Source organism: Pristis pectinata, chromosome 1 (genome assembly GCF_009764475.1).
Source record: "Pristis pectinata isolate sPriPec2 chromosome 1, sPriPec2.1.pri, whole genome shotgun sequence".
In the NCBI taxonomy this organism is placed as follows: Eukaryota; Metazoa; Chordata; class Chondrichthyes; order Rhinopristiformes; family Pristidae; genus Pristis; species Pristis pectinata.
Window position 1 is genome coordinate 89,744,072 of NC_067405.1, and position 18,270 is coordinate 89,762,341.

At 38.1% G+C, this 18,270-nt stretch overlaps 1 protein-coding gene across 1 annotated transcript; it reads right to left on the reverse strand.

Annotated features, from left to right (window-relative positions):
* Positions 1-5,991: 5,991 nt before the first annotated feature.
* Positions 5,992-17,678, reverse strand: LOC127569482 (homeodomain-interacting protein kinase 4-like). The gene is made up of 4 exons (XM_052014220.1): positions 17,174-17,678; positions 13,571-14,245; positions 12,414-12,518; positions 5,992-6,053 (listed from the first exon to the last, which is right to left on the reverse strand). Exons 1-4 carry the CDS (start codon positions 17,676-17,678, stop codon positions 5,992-5,994), a joined length of 1,347 nt encoding a protein of 448 aa, XP_051870180.1.
* Positions 17,679-18,270: the final 592 nt, after the last annotated feature.

The following is an 18,270-nucleotide window of genomic DNA, read 5'->3' on the forward strand; positions in this document are numbered from 1 at the left end:
CCTGATCGCTGGCACTGTAATAGCGTTGTGCTAACCGCTACGCTACCGTGCCGCCCCTGATGAAGACTTTAATGTTGCTACTTCTGAAATTGCACAGAAAGCCCAGATGAACCCAGTGTTGAAACAGTCTATGAACAGACATTTACTTTATCAGCCCAAGGAACTGAAACTGTACCATGATATTCCAATCAGCAAGGTAGCGTCACAGAGCAGTAATACCATTTTGGTCAAACCTGAACACATTGAAATGACCTGTATGAAAGTTACTGCAGGATCTTTATTTACTGGCTTAACTTGGGCAGTGATCTCGGATCATGGATAAGAAAATGCAGTATTTGCTAAAGTTGTAAGAACAAGCCACCAAAAACTTCTTTGCAGTCATGGCCTAAGAAATCTTTTTAAAATAATGCATGTAGACTTTTGTGAGAAAAGGAATGACAATTTCTTGGTACTGATTAACGTCACTCAAAGTGTATTGAAGTGATACACGTGTTCATACCGCAACTAAACATTCTATAGATAAGCTGAGGTCTATATATGCATGTCATAATTTACCTGAAGAACTCATTCCTGACATTAGTCGTCTGGTTCAATCTAAGCTGTTCATAAACATTATGAAGGAAGTGATATTAAACATACTCTTGTTCCTTTACATCATTCAGTTTCAAATGGAATTCTCTAATTCTCAGAATAATTAAGGAAGTTTTCGAGAAGCAAGTATTCACCCAAATATACCCATAAGCAGTTGAGTCATTAATTAGAAAGAACACACTCTCAACCAAAATAAGTCCATTCATGTTCACAGCTCACCTAGCAAGCTTAGCTTATACAAGTAGGAGTTAAGATTTGCAGTAGCAAGACACATTTGGTTGAAGTTCATAACAGTGACTGAAGTCAATCAAATGATCTCTGCTAGAGATGGACCAAGTTTGAATCATGAAGACATGTCTGAGCTGAATCATGAAGACATGTCTGAGCTGAAGCTGTGCAGACTTCAGGAAGTACCAAATCAATGAAAGTCTGATTCTTCTTTGAATTCAGATCTGGATTCAGCACTAAACTCTGTAAGACGATCAGGAAGACTCCAAAAACCCAACACTAGCTTAAATTTTTGCTGTTGTTCATCATACATGTAAATTGATGTTACTTGTATTTATTTCATTGTTGCTTTAAAAAATGGAAGCAGAGTGTACTTTTTAAGCATGGAACAAACTGTTTTCTCTGTATCTGTATTGTTATGATTTTATTGGACAGCAAAATTGTGTGCTGTACTTGTTTCTCAAACAACATAACAATTTCATGGACATTCAGTTTGGACCAATGGTTTAAGGATCCACTTCTAATAGTGTGCTAACTTGCAAATAAATGTTTACCTCTTTGGATTATATTTGCTATGTCTCAATGTATCCTGAAGACATTAGACTGCCCCCCTCTTTGGTATGTTTTGCATCCTGTTATGTCTTTTATCTGGCACTAGGGAGGCAATATACTATGTAAGACTTACAGCATATTGATGATTATAGAAACACTTGTCTACCTCCCTAACTATAGAATCAGCTATGACAACTGCACTTTTAGCTGCAACCTCTTAACAATTTAAACCCTTGTCATAAATTATAAATATTTCCTACTGAGGGAGATGTCAACTCGGCTGTTTTCTTTATTGCAACATCCGAGATACTGGGCTATTTTATTATGTTACAAAATATAACATTATAACTTAACAGCACTACAATAACCTCTTTTTACATCCTTCCCACCCCTTTCATTCTATTGAACTTACTTTCTTTTTCTTTTGGATCTTCTTGTTTCTCTTTTGGAACTTAGCTAGCTTGAAAATCATGCGATTGTTCCTTCAACGTAGAGAAAATAAGTAACTGATGAAACATTCCAGAGGGAATAGAATTATACAGATTAGTCATATGTCATTTGACTTGCCATGCATTTTGGCTTCTTGTAGGAGCTATCCAAATGCTCCGACTCTTTTGATTTTTCTCCACTGTCCTGCAGATTTTCCTTTTCAAACATTTATCCATTTTGAAAGTTACTATAGAATCTGCTTCCACTACACTTTTAGGCAGTGCATTTCAGATCATTCCAATTCCTTTACTGTCTTCTTTTTTTCCTCAAGTACTTTAAATATATCTTGCGGTTATAAACCCTCCTGCCAGTGGAACCATTTTCTCCTTATTTACATGTTCAAAACCCTTTAAAGACCAACAATGTGTCAACGTTCATATGAAATGTAGTATGTGAACACTATGTCTAATCCTTTGAATCACCTGTACTTACTTATCTGCTGTTGCTTCTTCCTCTGTATTTTTAGTCTCAATGACTTGCAATTGTGAAGAATCCATTTCTGCCCCTGAACCCTACAAACAAAGAAGATTAATTGGCATTTTTTTCTTAGTTTTTTCTCTTCTTTGAATAAAATGATTTACAATGGGACTAGCTTGGACCACATATTAGCTGAAGTATTGGACCACAAATTAGCTGAAGATGAAGCTGACATTTTACCTGTACTACATCAATGCACTCTGTACTAACTCAATGTAAGTGCACTGTGTAATGAATTGACCTGTATGATCAGTTTGTAAGACAAGCTTTTCACTGTACCTCGGTATAAGCGACAATAATAAACCAATACCAATACCAAAGTAGTGAGTATTTGTGGCTATCTATCAATAGGATTTCTTAGAGTTAAATCCTCTACTGTCTTACATGCATTAAACTGTGGCAGTAGTGTTCAATTTTATTGTACAGGCTCTGCCCTCACTTCTTTGGACCCTCACTGAGAGTGGATAACTCTATACAGGTCATTGCCAATAGACAAATGATGTTTATTTAATATTTATTTTACATACTCTTGGTTTGCAATTGATATCTATAGATGAGCCCTTTCTAATATGCCAGGCAGTGAACTAGTGAAATAAACACAGAAAATGCTGGAGATACTCAGCAGGCCGAGCAGTATATGTGGAGGGAGAGACAGAGTTATTGTAAATTAAATTGGTAAATTGTTTTATTATTGTCACATGTACCGAGCTACAGTGAAAACTTGTCTTGCATACCATTCATACAGAGCAATTCATTACAACAGTGCATTGATGTAGTGCAAGGTAAAATAATAACAGAATACAGAACAAAGGTTACATTTACAGAGAAATGCAGTGCACTGTAGGAAGGGGGGAGAAGAGAGAATGTCCGGGGTGGGTGGGGTCTTTGATTACGTTGGCTGCTTTGTCAAGGCAGTGAGAAGTGTAGACAGAGTCCATGGAGGGGAGAGTTGAGTCCACAACTCTTTGCAGTTACTTGCGGTCATGGGCCGAGCTGTTGCCATACCAAGCCATGATGCCTCTGGATAGGATGCTTTCTACAGTGCATGGATAAAACTTGGTGAGGGTCAAAGGGACATGCAAAATTCCTTTAGCCTCCTCAGGAAGTAGAGGTGCTGGTGAGCTTTCTTGGCCATGACACCTACGTGGTTGGACAGGCTATTGGTTATGTTCATTCCTAGGAACTTGAAGCTCTCAACCCTCTTGACCTCAGCACCTTTGATGTAAACAGGAGGGTGTGCACCTCCACCCCTTCCTGAAGTCAATGACCAGCTCTTTTGTTTTGTCGTCATTAAGGGAAAGGTTCTAGTCATGACACCACGTCACTAAGCTCTCTATCTCCTTCCTCTACTCCGATTCATCATTTTTTGAGATACGGCCTGCTACGGTGGTATCATCTGCAAATTTGCAGATGGAGTTAGAGCAGAATCTGGCCACACAGTTGTGAATCTATAGGGAGTAGAGTAAAGAGCTGAGGACGCAGCCTTGTGGGGCATCAGTGTTGAGAATAATCGTGGCGGACATGTGGCTGCCTATCCTTACTGATTGTGATCTGTTGGTCAGTAGTCAAGGATCCAGTTGCAAAGGGAGGAGTTAAGTCCCATGCCTAGCAGCTTGGAGATGAGTTTGCTTGGAATTATAGTGTTGAAGGCAGAACTGTAGTCAATAAACAATAGTGTAACGTAGGTGTCTTTACTGTCCAGATGCTCCAGAGATGAGTGTAGGGCCAGGGAGATGGTTTCCGTCATAGACCCATTTCGGCATTAGGCGAAATGTAATGGGCCAAGGTTGTCTGGGAGGCTGAAGTTAATGCGTGCCATGACCAGCCTCTTGAAGCACTTCATGATGCTGGATGTCAGAGCCATTGAGCAGTTGTCATTAGGGCACATTACCTTGTTTTACTTAGGTACCGGGATGAAAGTGGTCTCCTTAAACCAGGTGAGAACCTCAGATTGAACCAGGGAGAGGTTAAAAATGTCTGCAAATACCCCGACCAGCTGATCTGCACAGGATCTAAGGATACGGCCGGGACACCATCCAGGTCAGGTGCTTTCCGTGGGTTCACTCTCTGGGAAGATGATCTCATGTTTGCAAGGGTGACTGTGGGTTCGGGTGCATTGGAGGCAGTTGGTGACATTCGAATCCCCTTCTGTTCAAAATGAATAGAATGCGTTGAGCTCATTGGGAAGGGATGTGTTGTTGTTGACGATGCTGCCCGACTTCATTTTGTAGCCTGTTATAGCATGTAAGCCCTGCCACAACTGACAGCTGGTCTGAGACTCAATTTTGAACTGGTATTGTCTCTTGGCATCTCTGATAGCTTTACAGAGGTTGTATCTCGATTTCTTGTGGAGGTCAGGGTCACCTGAGTTGAACACCGCAGTTCTAGACTTCAGTAGAGAGTAGATCTCCCGGTTCATCCCTGGTTTCCACTCTGGGAACACCGGGATTGTCCTCCTTGGTCTACAGTCCGTGACAGTGGTGACATACTCATCTAGCCTGTCTGCTGAGTCTTTGAACAGTTTCAGATCCATGACCTTTCATCAGGACTTATGCTTGTGCATCGCTTTCCATATTGATACCTAAGTGTCAATTTTTTAAAAATGATATGCCAAAATTGATTGCCCTATGTGTTATTAAACATGAGTGTGACCCTGACTTCAGTTTGCATCTACACACAAACTTTTCAACACAAATCTATTTTTAAGTAATCATCTGGCATTTTTCTAAAACAGCTACTGTATCTAAAGAGAAAGTGAGAGGAAGGAGGTCAAAGAAAAATTACTATTGTACTTTTAAAATCTAAGATTAGAATAAAAGGCATTTAAAAATAGAATAAAATTATAATTTAAAGTAAAACACAGATGAAAGACAACCATATGCTTTATTCTCAGGTTTTTTTTATTTGTCTCAGTAAGGCAATATTTTAAATTTTTAATAGGGTTATTTCTTGAGACATGAATAGCATTATTACAGCAAGATTCATTTATAAGTTAAATTACATTGCATAAATTCAAAACAAACAAAAATAGTGTAGCCAGGGAGGCAGGAATATTTTAGGTTAAATTTAAGACTTAGCACTAACAATTGACCTAACTTCAGCTGCCATTTATGGATGAGGATTACAAAATTCCACCACCCATTGTGGTAAAATTGTTTCCTACTTCATCCTTGAAAATTCAAGATCAAGTTTTTAGGCTGTATTCACTTGTAAGAAGGCAGATATTTGCCTTGTGCAAAATCAATATGTGCTATGTGCAACTTCAGTGTTAAATTGTTTATGTCTGAAATATTCCATCACTGGCTGCTTTGTGCCAGTCTGGAATGAATTTTGGCATCCTTGATTTGCTAATCACTAGAAATTATTTCCCTCCATCTATTCTATTGTTTCCCCTTAATAACATCAATCAAATCAGCATTTAGCCTTCTAAAAATGGAATACAACATTAGTTTGTCTAATTTTACCTTGTAATTTAATCCTTGGTAAATCCAGGTATTATTCTGGTCAAGTCTTACTGTGCAACCTACATGACCATCCTACCTTCTCAAACACAAACCAGGTGTAGTCTAACTGGGGAATTGCATAGATGTGGGTTTAATAATCCTACCAGCTTGTGCCTTTTGACATGTAAATTCAGGTGGACGTTTTCCAAGTCTATTTCTTCACTTTCCTGCTCTCTATGACCCCCCAGAACTGATTGACTGTTTGGTTTGCAACTGCAAAAGAAAGATTAAAAATGAGTATAACTTATTTGATTCTTAGGGATCCTGTTGACAGTACACTTTCACCGATTTACAATTGATATACGTGCCTGTATAATTCAAATGTCACTGAATAATATAAATATCACAGCAAAGAAAGAAACTATTCTGCCCCTGAAAATCAAAAAAAATCTGTAGACACTGGAAATCATAAACTAGAATGGAAATTACAGGAAACACTTTGAAGGTCAGGCAGCATCTGTGGAAAGAGAAACAGAGTTAGCGTTTCAGGGTGAAGACCCTTCATTTCCACAAGGTGCTGCCTGACCTGCTGAGTGTTCCCTGCATTTTCTGTTGCTAATTTGTTCCATAGGCCTGTGCCAACCTTTGGAAAGAAATATCCAATAGCTCCTATTCCTATGGAGATGTTTTCTTTTAAACATAAATATTTAATTTCCTTTTGAAAGTTACTGTTGAATCTGCTTTCACCAGTATTTTTGGTAGTGCAGTTAAGATCACAGGAACTTACTGCACAAAAGATGTTTTCATCTCAGATTCCTGTTTGACAATTATCTTAAATCTATGTCCTTTAGTTGTTAGCCCATCTGTCATGGAAACCGTTTCTCTTTACTTTATCAAAAGCCTTCATGAATTTGTACATTTTTATTAAATCTTCCCTGAACCACCTTTTCTCCAAAGAGAACAATAACAACATGTTTTCTCAATATAACTGAATCCAACCTCCCTATTACAAATTTCGTAAGTCTCCCCTGTGCTTTCGATATCTTTCCTAATGCATGATTAGGAATGGATACATTACTCCAACTGGGGCCAAACATAAATTTGTAAAGTCTTAGCATAATCTCCTTGTTTTTTGTACTCCATGTCTTTGTTTATAACATCAAAGAAAAGGAATTAGCAACCACCTCAAATTGTCCCATCATTTTCAAGGATCTCAATTTATTTATTGAAAATTTAGCAATACATTGTCTTTTCCAATAGTTTTGAAATGAGTTTAGGTTAGCAAAAAAAGGTTAAAGACATGCTCTTTAATGAACCCAAGCTGTTCAGTTTTTATACTCAGTTATCTTGTATTTGCTGAGAATCAAGTGAAGTCTTTGTCACTCCATTACCAAGGAAACACCTTTCATTTCATTTTCTTCATTAATGCCAGCCACTAGCAGACCAAATATTACATCCTTATTAGGTGGCATTCTACTGACAGTAATTGGATTATACTTGGAGTTGACCACAACATCCACCCTCAAGTAAAGTCAATAATTTTTATCATCAAACGTCCATTTGTACTAACTTTACTCTGTGATCAAGTGCTAAGCAAAATTCACAAAGATTCAATAACATATCCACTAACTTATCACGAGAGGTTGCTCCAACACTCAGGTTCTCAGGGCAGGAGTACAACAATATTGCATTTTTTGGTTTAATAGAAAATTACTTTTTTCTCCAAGTGATATTCTGTGCCTTTTTTCGTAATTTCCATGGATCAATTTTTGCTTCTGGTCCCTTGGTGCATCCCTAAGTTGCACAGTACACCAGAGCTACACTTCACCTACAAAACAATACCCCTGATTCTTAAGGCTTCTCTTTAAACTTTGCCGAGGCACACCCTGGCAGGGCATAATCTTCAGAAGCCTAGAACTACTCTTACCTCCAGCTGCTACTCTCAAACAGCAGTCAGAAGAATTAAGTCTTGAAGATTGCGCCAGTGCAGAGATGATCAGTAAAAGTGGGCAATCCAGCATTAACCACCTTTACAACAGTACCACCCAGAGGATCTTTGTATAAATCTCACCACCAGGTTTAATATCTGGTTGAGCTAACAGAGATGAAAATGAATCCAGAGACTATATATATCCGTTCTGCCTTATTAACATTCTTCTGCAGGAATTGAACCTATTGCAGGCACATGCTTTGTTATGTCATTTTGAGGTGATACCAAGAATTCTGGGGCAATATTCTAAACTGGATTCTTTACACAGCTGTTCTCTTGTTTCTAATTCCGCTTTCTTCTGCTGGAAGCACTCAGCATTCCCAAATGCACCAAAGCGGTGATCTCTTTTTATATCTTCAGGTCTTCTTCAATGGGAAAATGTTTATCTGCTTTTTAAGGCATATAGATTTTTGTTTTATTACTCACGGGATAATTCCACTCTTGTGTATGTGTCCCACTCTAGGTCTGATCCTTCTATTTCCTAGTGGATAGCAGAATTAAGAAATAAGTAATGGTTTTTGCCTTAGCTTCATCACCCTATAATATTTACCACTCATTTATATGTTTCACTGTGTCGGCAAGGTCAATTCACATCATTAAGTGTTAAGTAAAATGGAGAAAAATGGGCTTTCTGTATAAAGTAAATTTAACAGGCTATTTAGAAATTGATATCTCAGTCAAATCATTAAATAATAAGGGACTTGACATTCAAGGAATTTGAGCAAAGATACGGGGTTTGAAAGAGCCATGGATTCCAGAATGGATCAAGTTTCTGGACGTCATTTTGAATTAAAGAAAACTTTCATGGAATAACAGAATTAGGGATATGAGCTAGGAATAAGAGGATCCAGGCACACCAGAATGGAGTAAAGGTGTAAGGGACTCATGAATATATACAGTATGGATAGATATTCAAGGATTTCAGAGTCACCAGTACAGAATAAGGTTCTGAGGATAGCAGTCTGAAATAAGGGATTTTTGAATGCCAAAATGGAATAATCAGACTTTATAATTAGAGATATTATGTATAGAAGCAAGCAACTTTTTCTAAACTATTGTAAATCATTGATTAACCTCAGACAGAGAATTGCATCTAATTCTGAGCACTATGCTTTACAAAGAATATCACAAACCTGGAGAGGGTGTAGAGGACATTATCAGATTTTATGTGGAGAGACTAGACAGGTGCTCAGTGCTGGGTCCGTTGTTGTTGATCATCTGTATCAATGATTTAGATGATAATGTGGTAAACTGGATCAAGGGATGACACCAAGAGTGGGGTGTAGTAAACAGTGAGGAAGGCTATCAAAGCTTGCAGCATGATCTTGACCAGCTAGGAAAATGGGCTGAAAAATGGCAGATGGAACTTAATACAGATAAGTGTGAGGTGTTGCACTTTGGGAGGACAAACCAGGGTAAGACTTACACAGTGAATGGTAGGGCTCTGAGGTGTGTGGTAGAACAAAGGGACCTAGGAATACAGAGCCACAATTCCTTGAAAGTGGCATCAGAGGTAGATAGGGTTGAAAAGAGAGCTTTTGGCACATTGGCCTTCTTAAATCAGGGCATTGAGTACAGGAGTTGGAATGTTATGTTGAAGTACAAAATATTGGTGAGGCTGAATTTAAAGTACTGTGTGCAGTTCTGGTCACCTACCTACAGAAAAATTCAAGAATCATATAGCACAAAAAAGATATCAATAAGTTTGAAAGAGTACAGAGAAAATTTACAAGGATACTGCCAGGATTTGAGGACCTGAGTTATAGGGAAATGCTGAACAGGTTAGGACTTTATTCCCTGGAGCACAGGAGAATGAGGGGAGATCCTACAGAGGTATACAAAATTATGGGGGCTATAGATAGGGTGAATGCATGCAGGCTTTTTCCCCTCGGGTTGGGTGAGACTAGAACTAGAGGACATAGATTTAGGGTGAAAGGTGAAGTATTTAATGGGAATCTAAGGGAAACCTGAGGGTGGTGCAAGTGTGGAATGAGCTGCCTGCAGAAGTGGTAGATGTGGGTTCAATTGTAACTTTTAAGAGAAGTTTGGATAGGTACATGGATGGAAGGGGTTTGGGGGGATATGGTCCGGGTACAGGAAGATGGGACTAGGCAGAAGATCAGGTTGGCATGGACTAGATGGGCGGAAGGGCCCGTTTCTGTGCTGTAGTACTTTATGACTCTAAATATTATAGTCCTTGGTTATGCATGTTCAAAACTTTGAGGGGTTTTGATGGAAAAAATCAAGACTGCCAGTAACCAGAAGGATAAACTAGAGATATGATTATTTTTAATATGGTGAAATGCTATAATCTGGAATGCACTGCCTAAATAGGAAGAATGCTTATGTGAAAATATGCTTCAGGTTTGAAGAAAAAGAACAAGTTGCAGAATTAACTCAGAGTTTTCTCAAATGCCAACAGGTACAATGACCCAATTGACTCTTTCTTGTGCTATATGATTCTTGAATTTTGAAAAGGAAATCAAATATATTAAGATAGAATAATGTGAGAACACAAGGAATACAAATTGCAGTGTCTTTAAACTAACAAGAAATATAGGCCTTGGAAGGTTGGCACAGAAGTGATGGAACCAAGGAGTAATAAAATTTAGGTTGACCCTTCATGTTAATTCTTCAGCTTTACACTCCTAATAGGGAGGTTCACTACTGGAAGCACATTACATAGATTCAGACAACTTCCAATCTGTTGGTGCATAACAAAATTTCTGACATACCTTTCTGTTAGGCGAGGAATAGCACAAATAAGTAACATTATTCTTTACAATTGAAAGGTGACCCAGAAGAGACTCTTGAAACTCCGTATATCAGCATTAAAGATAGGCATCCTTTTAGCAAGCACTGTATAACATCTATCCAAAACACCCACAAATATTTCACACAAGAATTAATACTTTCTAGAACACTGATTTCATCTTGTTCTCTATTGAGAATCCTCAATAGAGAAAAGATGAAGTTGAAAGGTTAATCTGCTTTTGGTGGCATTTGTTCAGCAAAGAATATGGGCCACAGCGCTGTAAGAATTCATTCTTTTTTATGATAGGAAATGGTCCATGTGAATACTAACACACAGATGAGCTATTGGGACAGGCAGATGGTGCAAAGCAGTGTAGATATTAATGCAAGCTAGAATATAAATAGTTTAAAGTTGGACGAAATCATAACTCTCTGACTCAAAGGGAAGGGACAACATCTTCCAAACAAAGGAAAGGGACAAATTTTCTCTGCACTTTTTCAAGCTTATTGTTATCTTTCCTGTAGGTAGGTGACCAGAACTGCACACAGTACTCTAAATTCAGCCTCACCGATGTCTTGGACAACTTCAATATAACATCCCAGCTCCTGTACTCAGTGCCCTGATTTATGAAGGCCAATGTGCCAAAAGCTCTCTTTATGACCCAATCTACTTGTGATGCCACTTTCAAGGAATAATGGCTCTGTATTCCCGGGTCCCTTTGTCCCAACAGAGACAAGCTAACAATTTAAAAAACAAAATTCCTACTGTGGTGAAAGTGATCAAGAACTGGCTAAGTGTTGATTTCAACAGGAAGTTAAAGTTCCACAGTGGATTTTCCACTATTCACCATGTGGAATGGACCCCATCTGATGAATGAGACAGTAGTGTGCATTATCAATGATACTCTTTTTATGGTCTCAGATGCATGGCAGAAAAACATGGGAGCAGAGGTAGGCCATTCAGCTCTTGGAGTTTGCTCTGCCAATTAATTAATCCAAGACTCATCTGTAAATTCCATTTAAATGCCCCAGTTATAGAATACTGTATCCTTCCAAACACTAAGCTATTATACTCAGTTGTGAAATTTTCAATTTTGCTGAAGAGCCTTCTGATTCTCAACTACCCTTAAATTATCTTACATACTCAAAGGAGTAAGAACGTAATCTATTTAACCTGCCCTGAAAATTTAACTCTTGTGATGTTGTTTCTGCATCGACTCCAAGGCCATTTTATTTTTCCTGAACTCAAGTGGACTCCTACTGAGGTCAATCCAGAGCTCTAAGTGGCTTTTACATAATATGATTTAACTCTTGAATCTCCATATGTTTCAGCTCACCATGTGAGTTTCTTTTGGCTGCTCCAGTTTGCTCCTCCATCCCAAAAATGGGAGGTTAATTGCCCACTGGGAATTGCCCCAAGTGTGTACATGAGTGGCAGAATCTGGGCAGGGGTAGGAGGGGGAGTTGATGGGTATGTGGGGAGAATGAAGTAGATTAGGGTATGTTTCATGTAAAATTGGTGCATGATAGTCGGCGTGGACATGGTGGGTTGAATGGCCCATTTCCATGCTGAATCTCTCTATTCCTCTATAACTCTACTATTATTGTGTTGCAAAGACTCTTCACTCCTATTCTAAACCTGTTGAAATAAGGACCATTTTTAAAGCCTTTCTTAAAAATTATTCTCTCTTTCTGCTTACTCAAATAATGTATCGAATTTAATCTTTAATTGTGAGCCTACTTAATGTGAGATAGGTGGATACAGGTGTTAATGATTTGTCATACCCTGGTAACTTAAAATTCTGGATAAATTAGAAAGGCAGATAGTCATATTTCCATATTCTGATACATTAGCTCAATTCCTAAAGGATGTGTAACATAAATCTTACCGCTTTTTATAGTCTCTTCTACATTTTCACTATTTAGCTGTTCCTCTTCAGTTGCAATGAGAATGGGTTTCTTCTCAGTAAATCCCAGTTGTGCCATGTGTTGTCCTGTTGAAATAGAGTTATGCTGGTTGTACAGATGCACTCCAGCTTCAAGACACTGCTTTGTCTGACCACATGAGCTGTAATTTTGAACTGGATCTAAGAGTCCTAATGTTAATTCCATATTTTCTCTCCTAATCATGGTCTTTATGGGGCTACTCTTGGGGTATATGGAAATTTTTGAGCATGTAGAATTATTTCTTGCATTAGGATTGAGCATTTGTTCTGTTGCTGTTTCCTTTTGGTGAACCTTTGCATTTTGTTTCTCCTGTTGGAGAAGAGCAGCAGCCTTAATATAAAAAGAAACTATCAGCAAATTCCTCAAAATAATTCCTGGTTTTAATCCTTCTGCTGCCATAACTAAAAGCATATTTGTATATGTTCAACTAAATCATATAACTATAGAACAACTGGTACTTAACTCTTCCAAAAATCTGTATTATGTAATATTATTAAATGATTAATAATCTCTCACATTATTGGTTTAAAATAAACTTATTGGCTACCACCCCTTTGGGCCAAAAATTTTCTTTTTTTTAGGACTAGTAATTGTTAGTAATTAGCAATTAGTAAATGCCAGTAGCCATCTCTCAACAACTTATATATTCCTAGATTTCATACCTCAATTACAGAAGATCTTGAATATTTTCCAGAATTGTTATTTCTATTCCTGTGACCTTCACTTATTGATGGAAAGGTATCTGAGAGCTTCATTGTGTTTCTGCCTTTGTCAGTCATCTGATCACTTGGAATCACATTGCCAAAAAAATGAGCTGGCCTTGATGGATGAGATAGAGATGGGCTTGTAGGATTTCCTAATATGGATTCTGCAGCATGTCTATGCACGCACCAAGATATCTGATGACAAGTTTCTTGATACGGATGTGGTAGGTATATGGTATCCTCTGTGCATGGAGTGGATGGTTGGTCGACCAGCGTCCCATTAGATGTTAACTTAAGTCCTTGAATTCTTTCAGACTTTCCGATAGTCAGGTTATCCCCTTTGTCAATTGCTGTTTGAGCAATAGTACTGTTATGATTGGTTTGACAATGCGTACTCTCAATGGGCATATTGCTATTTGCACATTGAGGCTCCTTAAACAGCTGATAATTGTGTTTCTCACTCTCAGTTCTGCAACAATTCAGAGCAGCATCAAGGCCTTGGACAGAGAGCTGGTAATATTTTGTGTGGTTATAGGTCTTCTTCAGTTTCTCCATGGTGATGAATGGATGCCTTAAGGCAGAGCCTGGAGAAATGCGGTATTTGGGATCAAAGTTGAGCATCCTCTTCAGAAGAGCTACCATATCATTGCGGTCATGGAACTCAGCTATGTCATCATCATTCTGGAACAATGTTTGAATGATATTGAATGTCTCAAGTTGATCAAGTGACTTTAGAGTCTGTCTTCTTGGCTCCAAAGATGTTGTCAACATCTTTGATTCGTATTCTGACAATGACTTAAGTTGCCACTTGTGAGCTGAGTAAGGACAGGAATTTCTTTTGAAGAAAATGTGTGCTTTACTTGCCTGCTTGAGCAGATGGTCCTTAGGTTGTCCTTGAGCTTCAACAATGATTCTGATCTGATCGTATTGATTTTTACCAGGATAGAGGGGTCTACCAAGGCGGAGCTCAGCTAGCACACAACCAAGAGACCACATATCCAGCTTTTCACAGAAAGGCAGGCCTAAGAGGATCTCAGGGGATCTGTAGTACCTGGCTTGGATATATGGCTCTTTAAAATGAAAATTAAATGTTTCTATTAATAGAAAGTTGAAATTAAATAACATTTTTTCAAAATGCCAGTAACTTAATTAACTGCTAAATTAGTTCTTATCAGTGCTACATTTTTACTTCTGAATTTTGGATGAGAGAATAAAATAAAATGTTGAGCTGAAAGAGATCTGTCTCTGTGAAATGTGGGAGTCCTTCATGGGACGAGTTTGGTGCAGGATCCATCCGGTTATTAATGAGCATTAGTGTAAAACAAAGAAAATTGGCCAAAAGATTCAAAATTACACAGACAGGGCTGTAAAGACAATAGCTAAAAAATATAAGGAAGCAACCTTGATGTCTGCCATGGTACAAACATTGTAGGAGGGAATTATGAATCACTGAGTAATATGAAATTTTTTGCACTATTTATTTGTCCTGTAATTTACAGTAATTTTATGTCTTTGCACTGTACTGCTGCTGCAAAACATCAAATTTCATGACATATAAGTCAGTGATAATAAACCTGATTCCGATTCTCATTCTAAGGGTTACGGGGAGAATGAGGCTGAAAATAAGTTAGTGATGATTGAATGGTGGAGCAGACTCGATGGACTGAATGGCCTAATTTTGCTCCTATATCGTTATGGTCTTTAAATAAAGGGGCTTAGCATACCTATGGAGGAGGGTGGTCATATTTGACATACCTTTTTTCATATTTTGTGGGATAATAACACTATTATGACTACCACCTCTCCACAACTCTACCCAAAACTTGTGCTTAGACAGTGTACTTTAAATATGTTGAATCATCCTAAATCATCCCTAAGTTTGGTGCATTGGGTTAGTAATACGACAGCAGGTTCCCTCTGGTAGGACAACAGGCCTAGAAATGAGGCTTGGAAAACATTGGACTGAAGATATGTGGGCAGGCTGCAAGATAAAAGTACGATTTACTCCACCATTGACTTGTAGCCTGCTCACACATATCTTCAATCTATATGCTGAGTCCTGATACTGGTCCTGTGGTACAGGAACTTCTGAGACAATGATTGTCATGTCTGTGGTAAACAGAGGCTATGAAGCCAACAGGTAATTAAATAAGTTTTAACAAAAACTGGGTCCTAGTGTGGTTGGACCTTTGCCTTTTTTCCATCAATTCCAGAAAACTCTTGCAGTTATGGCAGGGAAACATCCACATACATGGATTTATAATTTAGCCAAGGTTTTCATGATCAAAAATTATTTCAGAGGAAACAGAGATCAACTGTACATTTTATTGTATTTAACTAAAGTGGTAGATTGTAATGAGCAGGATTAGACAGTAAGTTATGTTGCTTGCTTGCCATCAATAATTTAAAAATTATTTAGGTGTAAAGCCTAATTACCAAAACATATCTATTTGCAAAGGTTAACTAGGTGATCAGAACAGGTTGAACTTAAGGTATTTATTTTAATTTGAGTGTGGTACTATATTTATTATTTAGATGTAATGAAATAACTGAGCCAATTAGAAATAATAGAATCAGAGTTGATTGGCAATATTAGCATCACTGATATAGAAAACAATATAATAATTAATCCATTAGTAAACAATAACTGACCCAATAGGAAACAAAGGAATAACTGAGCCAATGGGAAGCAATAAAAGTAGAACTAATTGGAAACCATAGCATCACTAGTACAATGGAAAACATTAATACCGCTGAACCGATCAGAAATGTTTAAAAAATCAATTGGGAACACTTGGATCAGTGCTAATTAGAAACGGCAGAAATACTGAGATAATTGTTATTGCTAGGCCACCTGAAAATATTATCTTCATCCAACCAGTTAGAAACAGTAGGAATACAACAATTAGATTGTTCAGGTATAGAGCTAAAAAATGTCAGACACAAATTTTTTTACATGTGTATACAACTTGTGCTGATTCATTTGAATGCCTTCCTCATATATAGTTGGCTTATTTCTAAAAGACCTGTCAAAGTTCTCTTGAAAATTGCCTGGATAAAAGACAAGCAATGTAAAGATGAGTTGGTCACAGGTTTGGTGTCCTGTCGATGCTAGGCTGACTCAGCCAGGTCAGAGTATTGGCACTACAATAGTCAGTAGCAACCTTTATTTAGCTCATAATGAGAAAGTACAACAGACTCGTGAATGATTGTTATGTAGCAACACATTTCTCTCCCTTGAAAACACAAGTATGTAGCTGAGATCAGTCCATACACTCTTCTAAGCTGAAGCATAGAGAATGGCTACAAAGGAATTACTGTATGTTAGTAAATGTTAGAACTTTTGCAACTCCCCAAAGCCTGTCCACCATCTACAATGCTCAAGTCAGGAGTGAGATGGAATACTTGCCTGGATGAGGGCAGCTTCAACAACATTCAAGAAGCTCAACATCAGACAGGACATAGCAGTCCACTTGATAGCCACCCCACCCACAACCATTCACTCACTCCACCACCGATGCACAGTAGCAACAGTTTGTACTATCTACAGGATGCACTACAGAAATTCACCAAGACTCCTTAGACGGCACCTTCCAAACCCACGACCTCTACCAGGTAGAAGGACAATGGCAGCAAAAGCAAGGGAACACCACCAGATGGAACTTGTCCTCCAAGCCACACATCATTCCTTTACCATCACTGGGTCAAAATCCCGGAACTCTCTCCTTAACAGCATGTGGGTAAATTCACACTTCAAGGACAACAGCAGTTCAAGAAGGTGTCTCACACCACCTTCTCAAGGGCAATTAGGTATGGGCAAAAAAATGTTGGCTCAGCCTGTGAAGCCCATATCCCTTGAATGAATAAAGAAAAGAATCAAAAACTGAATAACATGATAAAAATGCTGTGAGTAGTGGAGTCCTTTCCTTAAAGAACTTCAACAATTTCCAAACATTCAAGATCAAAATTATTAGAAAAGGAATCATCAAAATACGTACCATTAATATGCTGAACCTCAGGCAGTAGGCTGGCTGAACCAAAGTCAATCACTTTGACCCTGAAAGGAAATCGGATATGTTCTACTAACATAATATTATCAGGTTTGATGTCTGTGTGAATAATAGATAATTCCTTCAGCTTCACCAAAGCTCTCAGCAGCTGAATGGCAATGATCCTAATATGTTTGGCAGGGAGAGGGGCAAAGTTGTTAGCTTTTTGGAAGTCCAGCAAATTCTGCTCCAGAAGTTCAAATACCAAGTAGGACTTTCCATTGCTGTGGAAGCATTCAAGAAACTGTACAATATGAAAGTTGTTTGTATCCACATTTTGGAACAGTTTTAACACCCTAATTTCTGAGGCAGTGCAGCCATCATATTTGAGGGCCTTGATAGCAACAAACTGACCAGTGCTCCTTTTACGACAGCAAGTCACCTCCCCATATACTCCCTCACCTATCAATTGGATAATGTTATATGTGTCATTGTGAGATAGAATTGCAGACATCCTCTTATGAGTGGGTTCACAAAGAACATTTTTTGGGGAATATATGATATTCTGTGATTTAGGGTATCCAGTAAGTCTTTCAGAATTCGTGTTCAAAATATTCTCTCTTTGGTCATTTTTAAGTGTCCCATCTTCATTGTTAATAGATCTTTGAGTGGAGATGTTAATACAAGATTGTTGAATTTGTCTATATTGGTCGTCTTCTTCAACTGTGCATATATCTTCATTCAGTCCTGTTCCTTCCTTCATGTTGCTGTTGAGGCCACAAAGAAACCTTTCAGAATAACATGCATTTTCATAGGTCATTTTTAGTTAGTGGTTACTTGGCAATCAGAAACCAAAATTAAGCTTCATACGTAAGTTCCTCCACAATCAAAAAATCAGTTATAGGATACGGTCACCAAGCCTGGACTTAACCAAATTAGTAGCCATGCAGAGCCGTACTGGATTATCAAGATCCTGTCACATTATATCACAATCTGTATGAAAGTGTTTATGTGCTCTGATGTCATAATTATTTTATGATTTCATCAAGGTGTTTTGTGGGATTGGGTAATTAAACATTATAATTTCTGAATTTGAAGAAGCCATC